Genomic DNA, 20,467 nt, shown 5'->3' on the forward strand with positions numbered 1-20,467 from the left:
TATTTTGTCTATAATTAATTTGATACTTTCATTATTTTTCACGTACAATTAGTACCTTTAAAAACATATTTTGCAACTTGCTGTCGACTGAAAATGACATCACAAGGGCTCAGGTAACCAATCACAGCTCACCTGTTTTCTAGGTTTGGCCATGTGACTCACAAGCTGAACTGTGATTGGTTACCTGAGCTAGGGCTGGGCAATAAATCGAATTAATTCGATACATCGTCATTTTAAAAAATCGAATCGTTGAAAATTTGTTAAAATTTGTGAAATCGAGTTTTGTCTTCTGGATTAGAAAAAGCTGTTGTTCTTATGTTCTGTTATGTGTTGTAATTTTGCACAAGTGGCAGAATGCTGAATGCAGAATTGTTGCATTTAAGCACAAACTATGAATGTTAAGTTTATGTTAAAACTAATCTAGAATCAGTATACGTTACTGGTGTCTGAACATTTTGCACAGGAATTATTTTTGAATAAGTGAAACCTATAAATAAACGTTTGTTGGATTTATTAGATTAAAATAGATTAAAATCGTAATCGTCCTAAATGACTGCAAAAATTGAGATTTTATTTTTTGGCCATATCGCCCAGCCCTAACCTGAGTCCTTGTGATGTCATTTTCAGTCGACAGCAAGTTGCAAAATGTGTTTTTAAAGGTACTAATTGTACATGAAAAATAATGAAAATATCAAATTTATTATAGGCAAAATATGAATGTTTGACTGCCAAAAATGGCTAAATAAGTAAAGTATTGCTTTCATATTCGTCTGGAAAAAACATTTGTGACGCTAATTTTTCGTCGATGAAATTATCACTGGTGGGTACCACTGTATTGAATATTATCAAGCTAAACAAATGATAAACGCCGTTATATGGAGAAAAGCCAAAACAAAAGGTCAAAAAAAGGATATCTTGCCTACGTGTGCGTGCGTGTGAGTCAGCTGCCGTTTTTTTTTGCAGCCGGGTGAGACTTCCCATCATATCACAAGTGCCTGTTAACCCAGGAGTCTCTTTCCTCATCCCTCCCCCTCCCTCCCTCCCCTCCCCTCCACCTCCACCCAATTCCCTTGGCCGTCTGAGATTCCCGGGACGTGCGCTCCCGTAAAATAAAGCCCGCGTGCCGTCCACTCGCTTCTCAGATCTCACCATGGGGCTGACATGCACGCGTCTGTGAGCGCTCGGCCCGCGGAGATGCGCCCTGCATCTCAAACACTCGCCTCGTTTTTTTGACATGGCGGAGAAGGCCAAGAGGACTTCTTCTTCTTCTTTTTTTTTTTTTCCCTATTTCTGACTTGTAAACGGACATGTCAAGCGGCGTGGGCGCCCGTTGACGGTCATGTCTAACGGCTACCGCACTTTGTCGCAGCACCTGAACGACCTGAAGAAGGAGAACTTCAGCCTCAAGCTGCGCATCTACTTCCTGGAGGAGCGAATTCAGCAGAAGTACGAGGAGAGCAGCGAAGATGTCTACCGGACGGTGAGTCACTTGGAGGACTTGATTTGAGATTGTCGTAAAAAAAAAAAAACAAGTGGTTGGTCTTCTCTGTTGGTTCAGCTGTCCTGCCTACTCGTCAACTGCCTGTGTTGTTTTTAGAAACGTCTTCATTAATATTGTTGCTCAGGAACTTTTGTGATCTAGTGTAGGGCTAGGTATCGGTTCAAGTTTCCTCAATCCATTCGATTACAATTCACAAGAGTTCAGTTCGATTCGATTTCGATTTTGTCCGATTTGATTCACTCAGTCCAATCCGATATTGATTAACTCATTCACTCGCAGCCATTTTCAATAGTGTTGTTCCGATACCGTTTTTTGGCCCCCGATACCGATACGCAGCTTTGCAGTATCGGCCGATACCGATACCATACCGATACCCAGCTTTGCAGTATCGGCCGATACCGATACTTACGTTTTTTTTTTTTCCCTCAACATGAAAAAGCTGTCCTGCCATTGGTTCAGAGCATTCAAGGGCCAATAGAATATCTTAGATCGGCATGCAGTGAACACGTCACATAACAGTGAATGTTGCGCACAAGCAAGACACAAGATGCTGCATCCAAAATCCTATATTAGCGTTGGAATTAATGGTATCGGCATGTTACTTGTGAGTACTCACCGATACCACTGTTTTAATGCAGTATCGGCACCTCTGCCGATACCACTATCAGTATCGGAACAACACTAATTTTCACTGAAGCAACCCCCTTCGCTTCCGGCTGTTTTACTGCATTTTGACTGATTTTGCAAGACCCACAGAATATTGTGTTCTATTTCTATATAAACATGGAACCTACCAAAATAATGATTAGAGTGTCTTCTTTTATCATGAAAAAAAAGTATATTTCTCCCTGTTTCCATTTCGCAGCAATTAGCATTGGAATATAGCTAAGTTTAATCATTATTCACAAATCTGCTTAGAACTGTGGGGAAATCAGCTTGTTTTAACATGGCCCTAATCTCTTATACTCTGCTGCCACCTGCTGGCCGTTTTTCTAATAACTCCCATTGCTGCTACCATTTTCTCCACTAGATAGGCTGTATCAAAGCCTTCTGCATGCTGTAGCATAAAAAAAAAAACCCATAAAAAACATATAAATACGTCTTTGGAACACTTACAACATTTTAAAATAGAATGTGTTTATATGTTTTGTTATGTTTTTTGTAAGTTTCATCATTATTGACAAATCTGCTTAGAATTGTGGGAAAACAGCTTGTTTTCATCATGGCAAATATGTTCTGCTCTGCTGTCACCTGCGTCTGCATCTAACGTAATAAAACAAAACATAAAAAAACGTATAAATACATCTTTGGGACAAATACATTTAAAATAGAACGTATTTATATGTTTTTGGCAGTAAATGGGTTAATTGTGGAGCATCAGTTCTTCTTTAACAGGGCATGATTTAAAAAAAAAAACTCCACAAACATGAAATTGCAAATTCAACTTTGCAGTGGCAGTTAACTGGTAAATTGATTTAGTTTATTCATGGAAATAACATTGAAATCAGCATGGATGAGATGATAATTCAAATTCAATAATCGTAAATATAAATTAAAAATATTCTGAATTGTCATAAAGTGCAATAAGTCATAAATGTAAGAAAATGCTTTTAAATTCATGTGAACAATAAATTTCAAGAAAACAATAAGATTAAAAAATGGCCTTTAAAATTGTATTGTCTTATGAATTTATGGGGAAAATAAATATTAAAGATATTAGAATAATCGATTCATGGTTTTATGAATCAATATCACCCTCAAAAATCAAAATCGATTCAATATCTTCAATATCATTTTTTTTTAAAATTTTGTATTTATTTATTTATTTATTCATTTTTTAAACCAAGCCCTAGTTTGGTGCAACTGGCTTGGACCAGCATTCAGATGTTCCATAAAACCGTAGAAATTGACTCTTGAATTGTGCAGTTGTTTAAATGTGTTGGTAGACACTTAAAAAAAAAAAAAAAAAAAAAAAAAAAAAGTTGCGATACTATACAGTACGCACCATTAGGTATGATTGCATAGCTTAACATAACATAATCCTCACCCAACTATAATGTGGCTTGCGATATAAAGCTTGAAAGCCCTGTTGTACCTAATATTGTGGAATTAGTGTCCTTTTTTTTTTTTTTTTTTTTTTTTTTTTTATGGGCAGACCAGCCGTATCTCTTTCATGAATGAATTTGCTTCAGCATCAGTGAATGAACATCCGTCTGGATCAATAAAGAGTCTAATGACTTACAGTAGCTTTTCGGGATGACAGGCACGTTTCCTTTAGTTCCTAACTATGTGGAAAACTAGCAAATTATTTATGGGTTTATTATTTTTGAAAAATAGCTGTTTCATAGTTTCATAGTTTTGATCATCCTAATTGTGAATAAATTGAGTTTTTCTTTTTTTTGATTTTTTTTTTTGCTGCTTAGCTGGACATGAGCCAATGCAATGTGATCAAGGCGAGCAGGATTGTTCAATAAGGAACATCAACTTTAGTGCAAGGTGTTTTTTTTTTTTTCGTTTTTTTTTTTCCTGTATTGTCATTAGATTGTGTAGTTGTGCCTAATGTTGTGGCCTACCGTCCTTTCTTCTCGCCATGGTCTCTTTTCTGAATGAATAAATTACGTTTTGGATCAATACAGAGTATACACTGTATGGATGATAAGCTTTTTACAAAATGTCATTGATTAGATTTAAGTTGCTCTAAACAAAGAAGAGCAATTTAAGAGCAATTTCGCAGTTTTGATGGGCGGATTGATTGTTTTTAAATCTGCTTTACTCAATATAAACAAAAGCAATGTGATCAGACAAAACGGTTGCTTAACTCATTTACTCCCAATAACGTATAAATATGTTTTTTTTTATGTTCTAAGTGTCCCAAAGATCTATTTATACGTTTTTTTTTTTCTTTGTTTGTTTTTTTATGCTAGAGCAAACATAAGGCTTTGACGCAGTCTCTCAACTGCGTCCGTATTCCTCTGCGGTCAACGTGTGAGGACACTTCTTCATTCTACTTAACTCATTTTCTCCCAATAACGTGTAAATACGTTTTTTTTTTATGTTTTAAGTGTCCCAAAGACCTATTAATACGTTTTAGTTTTTATTTTTATGCTAGAGCATACAGAAGGTTTTGATGCAGCCTCTCAAATGCAAAGAACGGTTGCAGAAATTGTAGTTATTACACAAACGGCCAGCAAGTGGCAGCAGAGTAAAGGAGATCAACCAGGGCCATCTAGAAAAAAAAGCTCAATTACTTACAATTTTAAATAGATTTGTGAAAACTGATGAGACTTAGCTCTCTTCTAATGCTAATTGCTGCAAAACGGAAACAGATAGAATCATACTTTTTTTTTCCTGATGAAAGAAGAGACTTTAATCTTTCTTTTGATGCTTTTATAGCAATTGAACACAATATTCTGTGGGCCTTGCAAAATCAGTCAAAATCCAGTAAAACAGCCGGGAGCGAACGGGATTGCGAAATGTGAGAATGGCGGCGAGTCAATGAGTTTTAATACAAAAAAAAAAAAAAAACTGTACAGTGTCATGATAATTTTGGAAGTGTCTTTTAGATCCCGACTTGAGTGAATATTATTTCCATTATGAGTTGCATAGCAGAAGTGGGCAAGCTGAATGTCATTGCTGTACATTCATCCAGTGCGATTTGAAACTTTTTATATCACTTTAATCGCTTTGCGATTGGCGACTAAATCTTTGTCTCCGTCGGTGAGCGCTGCTCTGGGTTGTTGCCGTTGGCGGGACGTCAAGACCGAGGGCTCGTTGCCCGCTGTCTAAACATTTCAGTGAAAGCCAGCACAGCCTAGGTGGGTACATTGCGATCCCTCTGGAAGATTTGAGCCACCTATTTTTAGCCCGAGTAATCAACGCACATGCAGTTGCACGAGTGTCCATTTGACAGGAGATACGGAGCAGTGCGGTTGTCTTATTGACGGACTGTCGACAAAATAAGTCGTTGGCGTCCTCTTCCAAAATGTATCTCTATGCTGTAAGAAAGTTTTGTGAGAATACAACAGGTTGCTTTCCGTTTGTAAACGTAGTCGAATCGCTCTGTGCCTGCTTTATTCGCGGAGTGTGTTGCTGAGGGCCGAAGGGCCAACGGGGGCCAAAATAGAAGGCGCACCCTGATGTTTGTCTATATATAGAGCTGTTTGCGAAGACTTGGCGCCATGTTGTTGACACACACGAATACACGGACCTCTCAGCGGCGCGTTACATTATTCTGCATCGATGCTGAGGTTTTTCCTATGATGTATGACTACCGATACCGGGTATCGCTGCCAATACCCGTCGTATTTTTAGGTATCAGTTGGCGGTAATCGATACCAATATGGGCCTGCAGCCATTTTACGATCAGGGACTAGAAATTAGAAATTATATGAATGCAAAGTTTCTATTTATTTTTGCCATTTTTTAACTGTAATCATTAAAAATTGTAGGGATACACCGATTATCGGTGCCGATATTCAGCATTTTGAGAAATATCGGCATCGGCCATTTTGAAGAATCATATGTCCGATAATAGATCAATTTTATTTTATTTTTTTTAAGTGTTAACTTCAGGGAACTAATTTAAATGTAAATAAAAAAAACACGTTTTTATTTCCATATTTGTTGACCCAGGGAACTCTCTGCATCTTCAGTTTTTGTTTAAAATTAAAACTAAGATAAGTAAAATTTTATACTTTGAATATTTTGAAATTTTGGAAGACTTTATTATTTTGTGTAGAAAATAGTTTGTTTTTATTTAACTTTTGAAACAGTCTCTTCTTTCATCAGGAAAAAAAACGTATGTTTCTGTTTCTATCTGTATCCGTTTTGCAGCAATTAGCATTAGAAGAGAGCTAAGTTTCATCAATTTTCAAAAATCTATTTAAAATTGTAAGTAATTTAGCTTTTTTTTTTTCTACATGGCCCTGGTTGATCTCCTTTGCTCTGCTGCCACCTGCTGGCCGTTTGTGTAATAACTACCATTTCTGCAACCGTTTTGCGCTAGCATAAAAAAAATTAAAAAAAATTAAACGTATTAATACGTCTTTGGGACACTAACATTAAAAAAAATGTAAATAGTTAAATAGCAAAATCCAGCTGTTTTTATCAATATCAGAAGGCGGCCATTTTGCCACTTAATTTCTGTCGAGTGAAAATGACATCACAGTTGCTCATGTCTCAGGTAACAACCAATCACAGCTCGGCTTCAGGAAACAGACGAGCTGTGATTGGTTGTTGCCTGAGCCTTGAGCAACTGTGATGTCATTTTCAGTTGCCAGCAAGTGGCAAAATGGCCGCCCTCTGAGATGGATAAAAACGGCTAGATTTTGCTTCATAACTCTTACTCCACAAATGTAATATTAATCAAGACGTCATGTTTAGACTGGTGAGGTAACATATAACTTATTATTGTCAAGAAATGTTTAAGGTTGTCTTCCCCTTTAAAGATAGTACCGGTAATTTTTCCACACCACATACAGCAAAGACGACTTTGCTGGCGACGTGGCATTTTTTTGTTGGTAGAGCAAAAACGTAGTTGATGTAGGAGTAGCAGTCTACCAGTTGTCTGCTTGACTTTCTGCTGTCTTCTATTTCTATGGAGTTAGAAAACCCCGTAAACACAAAAAACGTGATCTACGAACACAAAGAAGCATATCTTCAATTACAACAACGTCATGTGACCTGCAGTTGGCCAATCACAGCGTAGTAGTTCTTCAACAAGTTGGCCAAACGCTCTCTCAATACGTCGCTGATTCAACAGCGCCCCCTGCTGTAAAGTTGACTGGCTTTACGCGTGTGGATGATGGGTTTTCGGCACGTAAAACCGCTCGGCGGAATATCGCTGCCAAAAGTCACGCGATTTGTATCCGTAAATGTAGAATTGCTTTTTACGTACGCAAAACATTTTGTTGTTGTTGTAATTGAAGATATGTTTCTTTGTGTACGTAGATCACGTCTTGTGCATGTAGATCAGGTTTTGTGTACGTAGATCACGTTTTGTGTACGTAGAACAGGTTTTGTGTACGTAGATCACATTTCGTGTACGTAGATCACGTTTTGTGTACGTAGATCACATTTCGTGTACGTAGAACATGTTTTGTGTACGTAGATCACGTTTTTTGTGTTTACGGGGTTTTGGCATAATTCTAGTTCATATACATTCTTTCATACGAGACTTGCGTGAGCACATCTGGAAGATTCTCATGCTTGCTTGTTATATTCCACACTAGTGACACCACCAAGTCTCCTCCTTTTCGTTGAGTGATTTCACGTTCCTTGTTAGACCAGCGCCACCCAGTGTCCAAATTAGCAAGCTTTATGTGGCCGTATAACTTCTGTTGGGGTAAAAACCCACCCACGGGCTGGATATGACCCGGGGGAAGGACTTTGGACACCCTCGGTCTGATGGAACACGGCAGGTAAACAGTCTCCTGAGTTTAACCTTTGCCCGTCAGGGGGCTACGTTCCCGAGCCGCCGTGAATTCCGCCGCTCTAAATATACCAACCTTGACGGCACAGCCAGGTTCTGAACCGATGATACGCAACACCTGTGGGCTCTGATTCACTCTGCAGATGGAGAGATTAGGAAGTGATCTCATGCCAGCTGTACGGACGCAGCATACGACCTCGAGGACTTTTACACTTACGTTCATATCAACTGGTGTTTATAAAGTATTCGTTTTTGTTCACAAATGATCAATGTCAAATACAAATACAGTCAAACCTCGGTTTTCCAACATAATCCGTTCCGTTCGAAATCCAAAACAATTTTTCCCATTATAATTAACGTAAATCATTTTAATCAGTTCCAAGTCTGAAAAAAACTTTTTCCAAGTTTTTTATTTTATTTTATTTTTTTTACTATTTTACACCATAAACTGCACTGTATACTGTTTACCATAAATAAAAAAAGGGTAGAAATACACACTGTTTTATTTTGATATCCTATCTAAAATGATGAAAAAAAACAAAAACAAAATGCAAACATTTATTTTTTAAATTCATTAGTTCTGCACACTACTTTCCTCTTTTCTTCACCAGCTTTACCACTTGCACATGCTTTAGATTAGGGGCTAATACACGATGCAAAACTAAAAAATAAAAGATTTGCGTAAATAACAAGCTATCTAGCTTTATACTGGAATAAATTGTGTTTTACCGTTCATTAGGGGTGTTAAAAAAAATCGATCGGCGATATATCGCGATACTACATCGCGCGATTCTCGAATCGATTCAATAATCGGCAGAATCGAATTTATTTATTTTTTTTTATTTATTTTTTTTATTTTTTTTTTTTTAGGATTCACACCTTGAGCATGGAAGAATGTTATATGAACGGAACATTAAGCCTTAATATTTTATTTTAATGCTGTTCAAACATGAAACAGATTACAACCTCTATAAGACTGAAATTTCAGATAAATAAATAATACATTTTCATATAAATCTTACACTCTACAAGCTTACTGATTAGTATTTTCTAAATTTGAATGAAAAAAATCGCAACAATCGACTTATAAATTCGTATCGGGATTAATCGGTATCGAATCGAATCGTGACCTGTGAATCGTGATACGAATCGAATCGTCAGGTACGAGGCAATTCACACCCCTAGTATTTACCATAAATAAAAAAGGGTAGAAATACACACTGTTTTATTTTGATATCCTATCTAAAATGATGAAAAAAACAAAAAAACAAAATGCAAACATTTATTTTTTAAATTCATTAGTTCTGCACACTACTTTCCTCTTTTCTTCACCAGCTTTACCACTTGCACATGCTTTATTTGGATTGGACCCATGATTAGGGGCTAATACACGATGCAAAACTAAAAAATAAAAAATAAAAGATTTGCGTAAATAACAAGCTATCTAGCTTTATACTGGAATAAATTGTGTTTTACCGTTCATGGTCTGTGTTTCCAAAGGGGTCGCCATTGGAGAGTGATGTCACGTTGTAGTCCATCGGTGAAGTCGGGGTTCTTTTTTTTTTTTTTTCCCCCCAACTTCGCTAGTGGAATTTACCAGTTCCCATACACACTTCCTTGTTTGAACTTGGAAATTTCTGACTTCCGACCATCCTCCAATGCAGCAATAAACCACAACCATAAAATAATAAATGAATGAATAAATAAATCCATCCATCCATCCATCATCTTGACCTCTTATTCCTCACAAGGGTCGCGGGGGGAGCTGGAGCCTATCTCAGCTAGCTCTGGGTAGTAGGCGGGGTACACCCTGGACCGGTTCTTAGCCAATCACAGGGCTGAGTAAATAAATAAATGAATATAATATTCTTTTCTAGTAGCTAGATATACTATGTTGCAAACATAAAACCAGTCTATCAAATCACTTCTGTAGCACCTCAACCCTGTTAGATCAAAACTGTCACAATCTTATTGTTGGCTGCCTGCTATGAAAACAAATAGTCAATTATTTTACTTTTATAAAGCCCTATTTTATCCGATTGAACTAATTATTTGGATAAAAATCACCAGTTTCCCCATGAAGGCTCAATGAACAGAATTGACAGATTTGTGCTTTTATCCGTTGCAGAACATCGAGCTGAAGGTGGAAGTAGAGAGCTTGAAGCAGGAGCTCCAAGAAAAACAGCAACTTCTGGACAAAGCTCTGTAAGTTCACACGCACACACGCTTTACAACACCACTAAAACACTAGAATACTGCAGAAAAAGAAAGTTTCTTTTTATTAAATGAAGATTATGTACATTGAAGGGGATCAATGATTATTCATTCATTCATTTTGCTGATGCTCAAAGTACCACAGATGGGTGATAAAGGTATTTATAGGTTGTAGACCAGAGGTGTCCAAACTTTTTCATTTGAGGGTCACGTATAGAAAATCAGAAGGACGCAAGGGCCACATAATGTTATGAAGAGAAATTGTGTTTAGTCCTAAACATTGTACAAATAATTTATTTGTGCTTTTGCATATTTAGAAAAATGGTACAGTATATAAACCGATTTATTTGTAATATGGTAATAGGGTTATTATAGTTTTGGAATTTTTCATTTTTGTTTTTATTTTGTTTGGAGTTTTTTTTTTTTTTTTTATTTAGTTAGTTTTAATTATTTTTCAGGGTGGTTCTGTTATTTTTTTATTAGTTTTAGTTCTTTAATAAATGCTTAGTTTTAGATTAGTTAGTTTCAGTATTAGTTTTAGTTTTAGTTTTGTTTTTTGTTTTGTTTTGTTTTTAATGTGTATTACTTGTGCGCAATATTTAAAAAACACCATGGTTGCAAAGTCATTATTCCGGTTTATATCCAAATAAATCTGCTAAAATTCACATTTAAAATCATCCCCAAAGGCTCATGCATTAAATTAATTACCAAAGACTAAAACGAAGGACATTTTTTGCTATAATTATAGTTAGTTTTATTTTTAGTTAGTTTTGTAAACATAAAATGTAGTTTCAATTAATTTTCGTTTTTTAAAAAGCATTTTCGTTTTTATTTTATTTCATTAACGAAATCGTAGTTTTCAATTTTATTTTTTTCGTTAGTTTTAGTTAACTAAAATAAACTTTAATAGCGCCTGTGTTTTTTTTTAACTGAGTCAAATGCCATTTTTTGCACATGTCGCGGGCCACTAAAAAAATGGACGGCGGGCTGCAAATGGCCCCCGGGCCGTAGTTTGGACACCCCTGTTGTAGACATTTATAGTCAAATAGTTCATCATCGTAAGCCAACACGCGCTGGTGTTTTTTTAACGTCCGAACGGCTCACTATTTAAGATACTGTTGTCACCTCATCTGCTTTACAGTGTTGTCACAGTGTCTGTAAAAGTGATGTGAGGTCATGCCGATGGTAAGACTCTGACAGTATTTTTAAATTACACCCAAATTTATGTCGTTGGTTGCTAGGGCTGGGTATTGCCGCCAACCTCACGATTACGATACGTATCACGATACAGGGGTCACGATACGATACGTATCGCGTACATATGTGTCCCAATACTTGATCTCCAAGGCGATACGGATCCCGATATTTCACATTCATTTACTTGCATTTTATAATAACACTCATATGTATACCTAAAGGATATGTTTATTATGCTGGATGACAAAAATGTTTTTGTTAGCAGCTCTTCTGGTTTGGCACCTAGTGGCATGCCTGGTTTAAATGTCTACGCACTGCAGAGCAAAGAGCAGTTTTCACAGACACACCGGGAAAATTTGTTAATAGGCATGAGCCGATATGAGTAAAAATATCAAAGTATTAAAATTACAGCTCTAAAATGTGCTTATTTGAATTATTTGGGGAAATAAAAACAGCATTTTTTTTTCATGTCACACATTCTATTTCGTTTTTTAAACAAAATATAGGAAAACTGGTACATTAAGACACACGTGCCACGTTAAATTTATAAGTAAATAAATGTTGATATTCTTCCTCTGCTTTCATTTTTTTCTTGGTAAGACACAGTGTGCAATCACCTGTGAGCTTTTTTTGCATTAATTGAAGGCAATTAACTTCAAAGACGCTGCTGGTTTTTAGTTTTTAGGTACAATGCAAGGTGCAAAGGCAAACGTTAACTGCCTATTTAAAGTTAACGAGCAATATCGATTCTGACGCCTGCGTATCGATACGTGGATTGTAATGAGGTCCGCAACGATATATTGCCGTATCGATTTTTTTAGCACACCCCTAGTGGTTGCCATGCCAAGTTGGCAAAAAATGAGAATTTCTCATTGTCAGTTTCTTACAAGAAAGTCGTCTTCTCTTGATGGTTAGAATCTGATTTTGCCGACACGATTACGCTCCGTCCGTATTCCTCTGCGGTCAACGTGTGAGGACACTTGTTCATTCTACTTAACTCATTTGCTCCCAATAACATGTAAATACGTTTTTTTTTTAAATGTTTTAAGTGTCCCAAAGACGTGTTTATACGTTTTTTTTTGTTTTTTTTTAATGCGAGAGCATACAGAAGGCTTTGATGCAGCCTCTCAACTGCAAAGACCGGTTGCAGAAATGGTAGTTTTTACGCAAACGGCCAGCAGGTGGCAGCAGAGCAAAGGAGATCAACCAGGGCCATGTAGAAAAAAAGCTCAATTACTTACAATTTTAAATAGATTTGTGAAAACTGATGAAACTTAGCTCTCTTCTAATGCTAATTGCTGCAAAACGGAAAGAGATAGAAACATACTTTTTTTCCTGATGAAAGAAGAGACTTTAATCTTTATTTTGATAGATTCCATGCTTTTATAGCAATTGAACACAATATTCTGTGGGCTTTGCAAAATCAGTCAAAATCCAGTAAAACAGCCGGGAGCGAACGGGATTGCGAAATGTGAAAATGGCGGCGAGTGAATGAGTTAAGAGACGGATGGGCGCATTACTCAGACGGGTTGAAAATATCCAAGTTATCTGAGCTGTTGCATGTGTTATATAGCGAGCCAAGTATGAATGCAGACAAAGTTCCAGAATGGGACTCGGTGGCGACAGTGTGGCTGGCGTGCGCCATTCTTGGAGCGGGAATTCTGGGAGCGTTGCATGAGGTGGACAGATTCTCAAACGGGTGGGTTTTTGGGGGGGAATTAGAGATATGGGATGTGACTATCAAAAACAGTTGTTTTTTTTAAATGGTTAATGTTTTTGTTTTGTTTGTACTGGCCAATAGATCGTAAAGTTCATTTACAATGCAGCCTTGAGTATACTGCATATTTACATACTGCAATATTTGTTCATTAAAACAATTGTGCCTTTACCAAGGTTATTTTAGTCAACTAAAACTCACGTAAACACTAAAACTAAAATTCAGAAAACAATTTCGTTAACGAAATAAAATAAAAGCAAAAAGGCTTTTTAAAAAAAGGAAAACTAACAAACTACATTTCATGTTTACAAAACTAACTAAAACTAACTATAAATATAGCAAAAATGTCCTTTGTCTTAGAGTTTGGTAATTAATATAACGCATGAGCCTTTGAGGATGATTTTAAATGTGATTTTAAGTACGGTAGATTTATTTTGGATATTAACCGCCGGAATAACGACGTTTGAAAATGTCACACAGAAGTGATGTCATCTAGCAGCAGCCAATAGAAAAGCACCTTCAGATGACGTCGCTCTCATGTTTTTTTTTTTTTTTTGTTTTTTTTAAATATTGAGCACAAGTAATTAGGGATGTCACGATAAGGGCAATATCGTGATATCGCGACATTAAAACTGCCACAATATCGTCGTCGTCATGTTCACAATATTTAAAAGGAACACATCTGTTAAAAAAAAAAAGTCAGGTTGATTTCCATTTGTGCAGTTCTAGCACCCTCTAGTGGCTAGTTTATTAGTGCAATTTAATTTTCATTAGGGATGTTTTGGCCTTCTATGTTTCAAATCTATGCTAATTGCCAGATGAAGGGGAACCAAATTTGCTTGCGAAGCGATCAATGTGTGCTCGCATTAGCAAGTAAGTGCCTCAATATTGTTATTGTAGAGATTGTAGGTGCTTTATATGCATTGCTGTTATGTACAAAAGCACGATATTGTTGTTTACAATATTGTGATATTTTTTAAATATCGCCACTGCCCCCACAATATCGTGATAATTATCGTATCGTGACCTTCATATCGTGATAATATCGTATTGGGATGTTTGGATGTCGTTACACCCCTAAAAGTAATTCACATTAAAAAAAAAACTAAAACTAATACTGAAACTAACTAAAACTACACTAAAAGTAAGCACTCATTAAATAACTAAAACTAATAAAAACTAACAGAACCACCCTGAAAACTGATTAAACCTAGCTAAGTTTAAAAAACAAAACTCAAAACAAAATAAGAACTAACTAAAATGAAAATTCCAAAACTATAAAACCCTTTACAAAGATATTGAAGCTCACTTTTGATTGATGCTGTCCGAGATGTATTTGTTTGACAATTTGTTGTACACGTGGTGTACATCTAATACATGTACTGGCGTGCCTGTATAAAAATAAAAGTTTGTGAACAACACATGTGCTTGAGTATATCTTGACATGACCCAATACAATAAAAGTCTGACATGACGGGCGGGGTGGGGCTACTTGATTAATATTAGCTCAGCTATAAGTGGGGCGCTCTTAGATCGCCCGTTAAAACTATAGCTGACGATAAAATGATGTCATCATGTTCCGTTTTTTTTTTTCACCCCAACCAAATCCTCCATCAATCTTCATCTGTGACAGCACAACAGCAGAGTGCTTGACCAATCACAATGAGGAAGAGGTGCAGAGACGATGTCACGAGAGGCAGCAGGAGATCGAACAAATGCAGCAAGTGCTGGAGACCAAGATACAGTTCCTGCAGGAGGTTCATAATGCATCTTCACAACCACCGTCAGTCACACATTGCGACACAGTTATGTTCACGCATGTGTGTGTGTGTGTGTGTGTGCATTCCGCCCCCCAGGAGGCCCAGTTAGCACGCAATGATGCGGTAAGGTCGGTGTCGTTAACTGGGTCACACTCCCACACTTGCAACCTCTCCCAAGATGCCACGATGGAAGATACTGCTGTGGATGAGAGGCCTTCATCCAATGCCGATAAAGACGGGTGCGTGGGCACTAAATGACACGAAACAAATCAACTTATCATTTTTATTCTGTTTTCAAAATAACATTGAACATTTTGTATGTGTCCGTGAAATTGCCGTCCACCCTGTCATAAAGGCGGAACCGCCCCTTTAAGAAATCATATTGATGTTCTTTTCATTGGTGTGTCAACAGTATTTTCTTTTTTTCCAATGGTGACAGAAAAAGTAGAGAATTGCAGAATAAATATTAACACTTATGTTTTGTAATCTCCGGTGTAATAACCTTATTTATTGATTGATTGAATTTTTATTTTATTTTTCTTCTTCTTCTTCTTCTTCTTCTTCTGCTTATTATTATTATTATTATTATTATTATTATTTTTATTTTCATTATTATTATTAATTCAATCTCTGGTGTAATAACCTTATTTATTGATTGATTGAATTTGTATTTTTCATTTTATTATTATTATTATTATTATTATTATTATTAATTCAATCTCTGGTGTAATAACCTTATTTATTGATTGATTGAATTATTTTTTATTTTATTATCTGTTCTCATTGCTGCTGGATAAAGTCAAGTCTAAGTCTTAAGTCTAATTTTCATCTCATTGTTTTGTACAACTGGCTGTTGTCAAGTTTAAACACGTCCACTCTGTCATCGTGAAATATCAATTGATATTTTCGGAAATTTGAAATGCATTCGTTAAACGCGATACAGTCAGCGTAACAGCTGCTGAATCATGTTTAAGTCAAGGTGCGCCATGTGCTCATTAAATGCTAACATTTGCCAAAAAAATTCCTATTTCCTGACTACAAGTAAGACTCATTGTGATTGTTTCGTATGTACTGTATATTGTGGAAACGTATGAAGAATACTAATTTATGGATAATCATTTGTCTCCATAACATTCAGAAATCTAAAAGAAAAAAAAAAGAGGGGTTTAAAAGATGAAATAAGACATTAGTTGACCTCACGAGATAAATTTGCTCCTCAAAGATTTTACTGTATTTGGAAAAAGAGTACCGGTATGCTCAAGTACAGTATGAATATTTTAAGTATGCGCCCATCCCATTTCAAGCTGATCAAATGGTGTACATCAAACAGATAATTGATTTCCTATACATCCATCCGTCCATCCATCCATCCATCCATCCATCTGTCCATCAGTCCGTCCATCCATCCAAATCCATCCATCCATCCATCCATCCATCCGTTCATCATCCATCCATCCATCTGTCCATCCGTCCGTCCATCCATCCAAAGCCGTCCATCCATCCATCTGTCCATCCGTCCATCCATCCATCCATCCAAATCCATCCATCCATCCATCCACCCATCCATCCATCCATCCATCATCCATCCACCCATCCATCCAGTACCATCCATCCATCCATCCATTCATCCACCCATCCACCCACCCACCCATCCATCTATCCATCCATCCATCCATCCATCCATCCACCCATCCATCCAGTACCATCCACCCATCCATCCATCCATCCATCCATCCATCCAAACCCACCCATCCAAATCCATCCATCCATCCATCCATCCATCCATCCATCCATCCATCCATCCATCCATCCACCCATCCATCCAGTACCAACCATCCATCCATCCACCCATCCATCCATCCATCCATCCATCCATCCATCCATCCATCCATCCATCCATTCTCAATGTACCAAAGCATGTCAGATGTTTTTCTGTCGTGTCACGTAAACATCCTGAACAACAATACCTGTGTGTGTGTGTGTTCAGAATTATCGAAGAGCTGACAAAAGAGCTTCACTCTAAGGAGGCCCTCATCACAGAGCTGAGTGGGGAGAAGACGACACTCACACACAGGGTAGGGGAGCTGGAGGAGCAGGTTCACGAGCTGTCGTCCTCTCTGCTACAGAAGGACAAGGATGTGGAGGTACACTGGCCCTTTAAGACATTTAATGATGTCGTCTGTGCTGGAACACTGTTCACTTATCTATGTATTCAGTATACATATACACATTCTCAATTATTAGCTGTTACACCCCTCCTGGAAGAAGAATACATTTTGGGCCTCCTTCAATTCTCTGCCATGACAACAGAACAATTTTTCTGTAAAATTGCTATAAGTAAACCTCTGGCTTATTAACATTAACTCATTTACTCCCAAAAACGTATAAATACGTTCTATTTTAAAATATCATCATGCTCCCAAAGATGTATTTACACGTTTTGGCTTTGATGCAGCCTCTGAACTGAAGAGAATGCTTGACGTAATGGTAGTTATTACAAAAACGGCCAGCAGGTGGCAGCAGAGTATAAGAGATCAAAAAGCTCTTTTCCCCCACTATTTTAAACAGATTTGTGAATAATGATGAAACTTAGCCATATTCTAATGCTAATTGCTGCAAAATGGAAACAGATAGAAATATGTTTTTTTTTCCTGATGAAAGAAGAGCCTCTAATCTTTCTTTTGGTAGATTCCATCTTTTTATAGCAGTAGGACACAATATTCTATGGGCCTTGCAAAATCAGTCCAAATCCAGTAAAACAGTGAAAATGTCCTGGGAGTGAATGAGTTAAAGAAAATAAAAAAATAAAAAAGAGTCAAAATTATAGACCATCTTACAACAAATAACTTTAGTAGCATGTTAACATCGTCAAAAATATTATTCAGAATCTTCTGTTACCACATTCCGCTTGTCCACCGCATCTCTTCTCACCAGACTTCTCCCAGTGGAAAGAAGCTCCTGAAGCAACATATGTCACATTCCTCAGCCCAATTTAATAAACAGCTGATCATGTCGGTCAAAGGAGTTATTTCAGCGCGTTGGAGAACTTCTTTAAACAAACAAACATAGTGATATACAGTAAACAGGTGGCCACATTTGCTGTTATTAGCAGCATATGTAGCATATTAGTGGAAGATGTTCAAGTGGCTTTCTTTAAAATTAAAACTCTTTACACTATATATTTGGTGAAAACCTTACTTAGTAATGTATGGCGAGCGATAGCGAGCGAGCCAGCGAGCAGCCTGACAAGAAGGAGCTAGTGTTAGCAGTGAGCATGAATGGCTAGCAACCAGCTAGCAAGAACTCACTGAGTGGCTACACTGAGAGGACTCGTGCGATAGATAAGTTCTCGTGAGGGGTGGACGCACTACAATTACTTTTCACCGTGTGATTAATATTGCATTAGTGGAATATGAGTTGAGCAGAAAAATCCAGCAGTGATTATCAATATCAGAAGGCGGCCATTTTGTCACTTGCTGTCGAGTGACGATAACATCACAGTTGCTCAGTCTGGGGAACTGGCTTGTGATTGTCACATGACCAAACCTAGAAAACAGGTTTTTCACCCTTGTGATGTCATTTTCAGTCGACAGCAAGTGGCAAAATGGCCGGCCCCCTGAGATGGATTTAAAAAAAAAAAAAGGCTGGATTTTGGTGCATAATTTAGACTAGTAAGGTCACATTTAACCTATTTTCAAGAAATGTCGACTGAAAATGACATCACAAGGGCTCAGGTAACCAATCACAACTCAGCTTGTGATTGTCACATGACCAAACCTAGAAAACAGGTTTTTCACCCTTGTGATGTCATTTTCAGTCGACAGCAAGTGGCAAAATGGCCGGCCCCTAAGATGGATTTAAAAAAAAAAAAGGTTGGATTTTGGTGCATAATTTAGACTAGTAAGGTAACATTTAACATGTTTTCAAGAAACGTTTAAAGGGATACTTTACTTATTTAGCCATTTTTGGCAGTCAAACATTAATATTTTGCCTATAATATGATATTTTCATTCTTTTTCATGTACAATTAGTACCTTTTTAAAAACACATTTTGCAACTTGCTGTCGACTGAAAATGACATCACAAGGGCTCATGTAACCAATCACAGCTCAGCTTGTGATTGTCACATGACCAAACCTAGAAAACAGGTTTTTCACCCTTGTGATGTAATTTTCAGTCGACAGCAAGTGGCAAAATGGCCGGCCCCCTGAATTGGATTAAAAAAAAAAAAAGGCTGGTTTTTGCTGCATAATTTAGACTAGTAAGGTCACATTTAACATATTTTCAAGAAATGTCGACTGAAAATGACATCACAAGGGCTCAGGTAACCAATCACAGCTCAGCTCGTGATTGTCACGACCAAACCTAGAAAACAGGTTTTTCACCCTTGTGATGTCATTTTCAGTCGACAGCAAGTTGCAAAATGTGTTTTTAAAGGTACTAATTGTCTGTGAAAAGTAATGAAAGTATCCAATTAATTATAGACAAAATATTAACTTTTTATTGCTATAATGGGCTAAATAAGTAATGTAACCCTTTAGAGTTGACTTGCCTTTTAAAGGGTTATATTTGATTGAAATTGTTTTCTGTTTTTGAACAATATTTTGATTAAAATAAAATGTTTTTTTTTTATCACCATGCATGAGGTGCATAAATTAGCATGGTCTTCTCTTTCTTACGCAGTTCTATCAGGAGGAGCTCGGTCATGAGAGGCTGCGCATCGAACAGGAAATGCAGGTACGACAAAATGATGTAATAAAATAACTCTTTTTGTTGATATTTTACTACTAGTACTAATAATGGGCTTTATCCAAATGCAGAGAATTAATTACCTTTGGTTGGCCTATATGTGAGTTTACACCTTATAATAAGTGATCATAGACAGCATTAGAAGAGAGCTAAGTTTCATCAGTATTCACAAATATATTTAAAATTGTAAGTAATTGAGCATTTTTTCGAGATGACCCTGGTTGATCTCCTTTGCTCTGCTGCCACCTGCTGGCACTTTGTGTAATAACTACCATTTCTGCAACAATTCTTTGCAGTTGAGAGGCTGCATCAAAGCCTTATGTTTGCTCTAGCATTAAAAAAACAACAACAACAAAACGTATAAATACGTCTTTGGGACACTTAAAACATTAAAAAAACAACAACGTATTTACACGTTATTGGGAGCAAATGAGTTAAAGTAACACAAAGTCAAAGAGCCGCCAAATCCCATCACTGAGATCTCCACTAAGTCATGTTCTTTGATTTTGAAAAGCAGAGCCTACACGTGACCAAGTCTGCCTCCTCCCGGTGAACAACAAAACATATTTTCAGACATGAATACAAGCGGGAAGGGCAAAGCCAACAAATTCAAAAGCGTGTTCTTAGCGAGGGTTTATATAACCACAAAGTGCCGACTCCTGTTACAGTTCGAGCTTTATCTAACCCCCCCCCCCCCAAGGACACATTGGCTCCTCATATGCTTTTAAATCTTCAGAATGAGGGAGGGTATTCTATTGACGGCAGCACACACCACCCACCAGTGTAAATATGAGTTTCATATGAATCCTTTTAATAATAATACAGTACAGTATCTACTTGTTGTTTTGTTAGGCTATAATATGTTGTCATACAAGCAATGATTTGTTTTCAAGGTGCCT

At 37.0% G+C, this 20,467-nt stretch overlaps 1 protein-coding gene across 1 annotated transcript in view; it reads left to right on the forward strand.

The window, feature by feature from the left end:
• Positions 1-20,467, forward strand: part of LOC144014219 (myomegalin) — a 75,672-nt gene that overhangs the window by 11,034 nt on the left and 44,171 nt on the right. The window contains exons 4-9 of the mRNA XM_077513917.1: positions 1,370-1,480; positions 10,060-10,136; positions 14,693-14,816; positions 14,916-15,058; positions 16,807-16,963; positions 19,503-19,556. Coding sequence (XP_077370043.1) covers positions 1,370-1,480; positions 10,060-10,136; positions 14,693-14,816; positions 14,916-15,058; positions 16,807-16,963; positions 19,503-19,556 — 666 coding nt within the window. The remainder of the gene's footprint in view (positions 1-1,369; positions 1,481-10,059; positions 10,137-14,692; positions 14,817-14,915; positions 15,059-16,806; positions 16,964-19,502; positions 19,557-20,467) is intronic.

Source organism: Festucalex cinctus, chromosome 1, assembly GCF_051991245.1.
Source record: "Festucalex cinctus isolate MCC-2025b chromosome 1, RoL_Fcin_1.0, whole genome shotgun sequence".
In the NCBI taxonomy this organism is placed as follows: domain Eukaryota; kingdom Metazoa; phylum Chordata; class Actinopteri; order Syngnathiformes; family Syngnathidae; genus Festucalex; species Festucalex cinctus.